Source organism: Nothoprocta perdicaria, unplaced genomic scaffold (assembly GCF_003342845.1).
Source record: "Nothoprocta perdicaria isolate Ctin4 unplaced genomic scaffold, notPer1 scaffold_1780, whole genome shotgun sequence".
Taxonomy (NCBI): domain Eukaryota; kingdom Metazoa; phylum Chordata; class Aves; order Tinamiformes; family Tinamidae; genus Nothoprocta; species Nothoprocta perdicaria.
This window is the reverse complement of record NW_020454961.1, coordinates 1-1,332: the sequence shown is the minus strand read 5'-3', so window position 1 is coordinate 1,332 and position 1,332 is coordinate 1. Positions and strand designations below refer to the sequence as shown.

Below are 1,332 nucleotides of genomic sequence, written 5' to 3'. Positions count from 1 at the left end.
TGTCCCAATATGTCCCAGTCTATCCCAGCGCAACAGCCGTTGCCGGGGAAGCAGCAGCTTTAATGGTGGTTGGGGGGGGAACAACAGGATGGGGAGGGGTCCCCCGGACGCCTGGGCCCCTCGACGGCAGGTCCCGGGGCCCTCGCAGGGGCCCTCGCTGCCACCAGGGGCCCAGGCGTCTGGGTGAAGTCACAGGGGCCCAGGCGTCCAGGAGAGATGTCAGAGGGGCCCAGGCGTCCGGGAGAGATGTCAGACGGGCCCAGGCGTCCGGGCAGGTAGATAGAAGGGACCCAGGTATCCCAGGGGAGTGTCCGCAGAGGGGCCCAGGCGTCCGGGTTGGGCAAGGCTGGAGGAGCCCAGGCGTCCGGGCCCGTTTGCAGAGGGGCCCAGGCGTCCGGCTCAGATGGCGACGCTGTTCTCCACGTTGGGGGGATCCAGGTAGGTGTAGGGCAGCTCCATGGTGGCGTTCCGGGCCCGGATGTCCCTGGAGATCTGGGCCAGCCGGTCCTGGAAGTCCCTGATGAGGCGGCGCGGCGCCTCCTCGGTGAAGAGCTGCTCGGGGTAGCAGCCGAGCGGGCGCTGCGGGGACACCCGGACGCCTGGGTCCCTTGCCCGGACGCCTGGGCCCTTTTCCGGGCCTTGCAGAACACCCAGATCCCTCCCGGACGCCTGGGCCCTCAATTCTCATCCCTGGATACCAGACCCCCAAGTTCCCATTCCTGGACGCCTGGGCCCCCCAATTCCCATTCCTGAACACCAGGACCCCCAGTTCCCATTCCCAGATGCCAGGGCCCTTTCCCCGGACACCTGGGCCCCCAATTCCCATTCCTGGATGCTAGGGCCCCCAGGACGCCTGGGCCCCCAGCTCCCGTTCCCAGACACTTGTGCCCCCAATTCCAATTCCCGGACGCCAGGGCCCCATTCCTGGACGCTGGGGTCCTTCTCCAGGACACCGGGGCCCCTCAATTCCCATTCCTGGATGCCAGGGCCCCATCCCAGATGCCAGGGCCCCGTTCCCGGACGCCGGGGCCCCGTCRCCGCTCACCATGTCGAGGGGCTCGTTGCGCAGCACCCAGAGCACGGCCAGGGTGATGCAGCTGGTGTTGACGGCCGGGAGGGCGTCCAGGAAATCCCGCTCCGAGATGGGCGCCTTGGTGGCCGGCGGCGGCTCCCGCATCGCGCACGGCATGTTGGGCAGGAAGCCCAGCTCGAACTGCCGCGCGGGGCCCAGGCGTCCGGGAGGGGCCCAGGCGTCCGGCAACGGGAGTTGGGGGGCCCAGGAGTCCCGTTCAACCCCCCCAGAATGGGAAAAGGGGCCCAGGTGTCTGGGAA

General features: G+C 69.1%; 1 protein-coding gene across 1 annotated transcript; it reads right to left on the bottom strand.

Moving 5' to 3' along the window:
* Nucleotides 1–232: 232 nt before the first annotated feature.
* Nucleotides 233–1,215, bottom strand: LOC112944917 (hydroperoxide isomerase ALOXE3-like). Its single transcript, XM_026036439.1, has 2 exons — nucleotides 1,046–1,215; nucleotides 233–579 (listed from the first exon to the last, which is right to left on the bottom strand). The coding sequence occupies exons 1-2, from the start codon at nucleotides 1,187–1,189 to the stop codon at nucleotides 400–402; spliced, it is 324 nt and encodes a 107-aa protein (XP_025892224.1). The 5' UTR covers nucleotides 1,190–1,215; the 3' UTR covers nucleotides 233–399.
* Nucleotides 1,216–1,332: the final 117 nt, after the last annotated feature.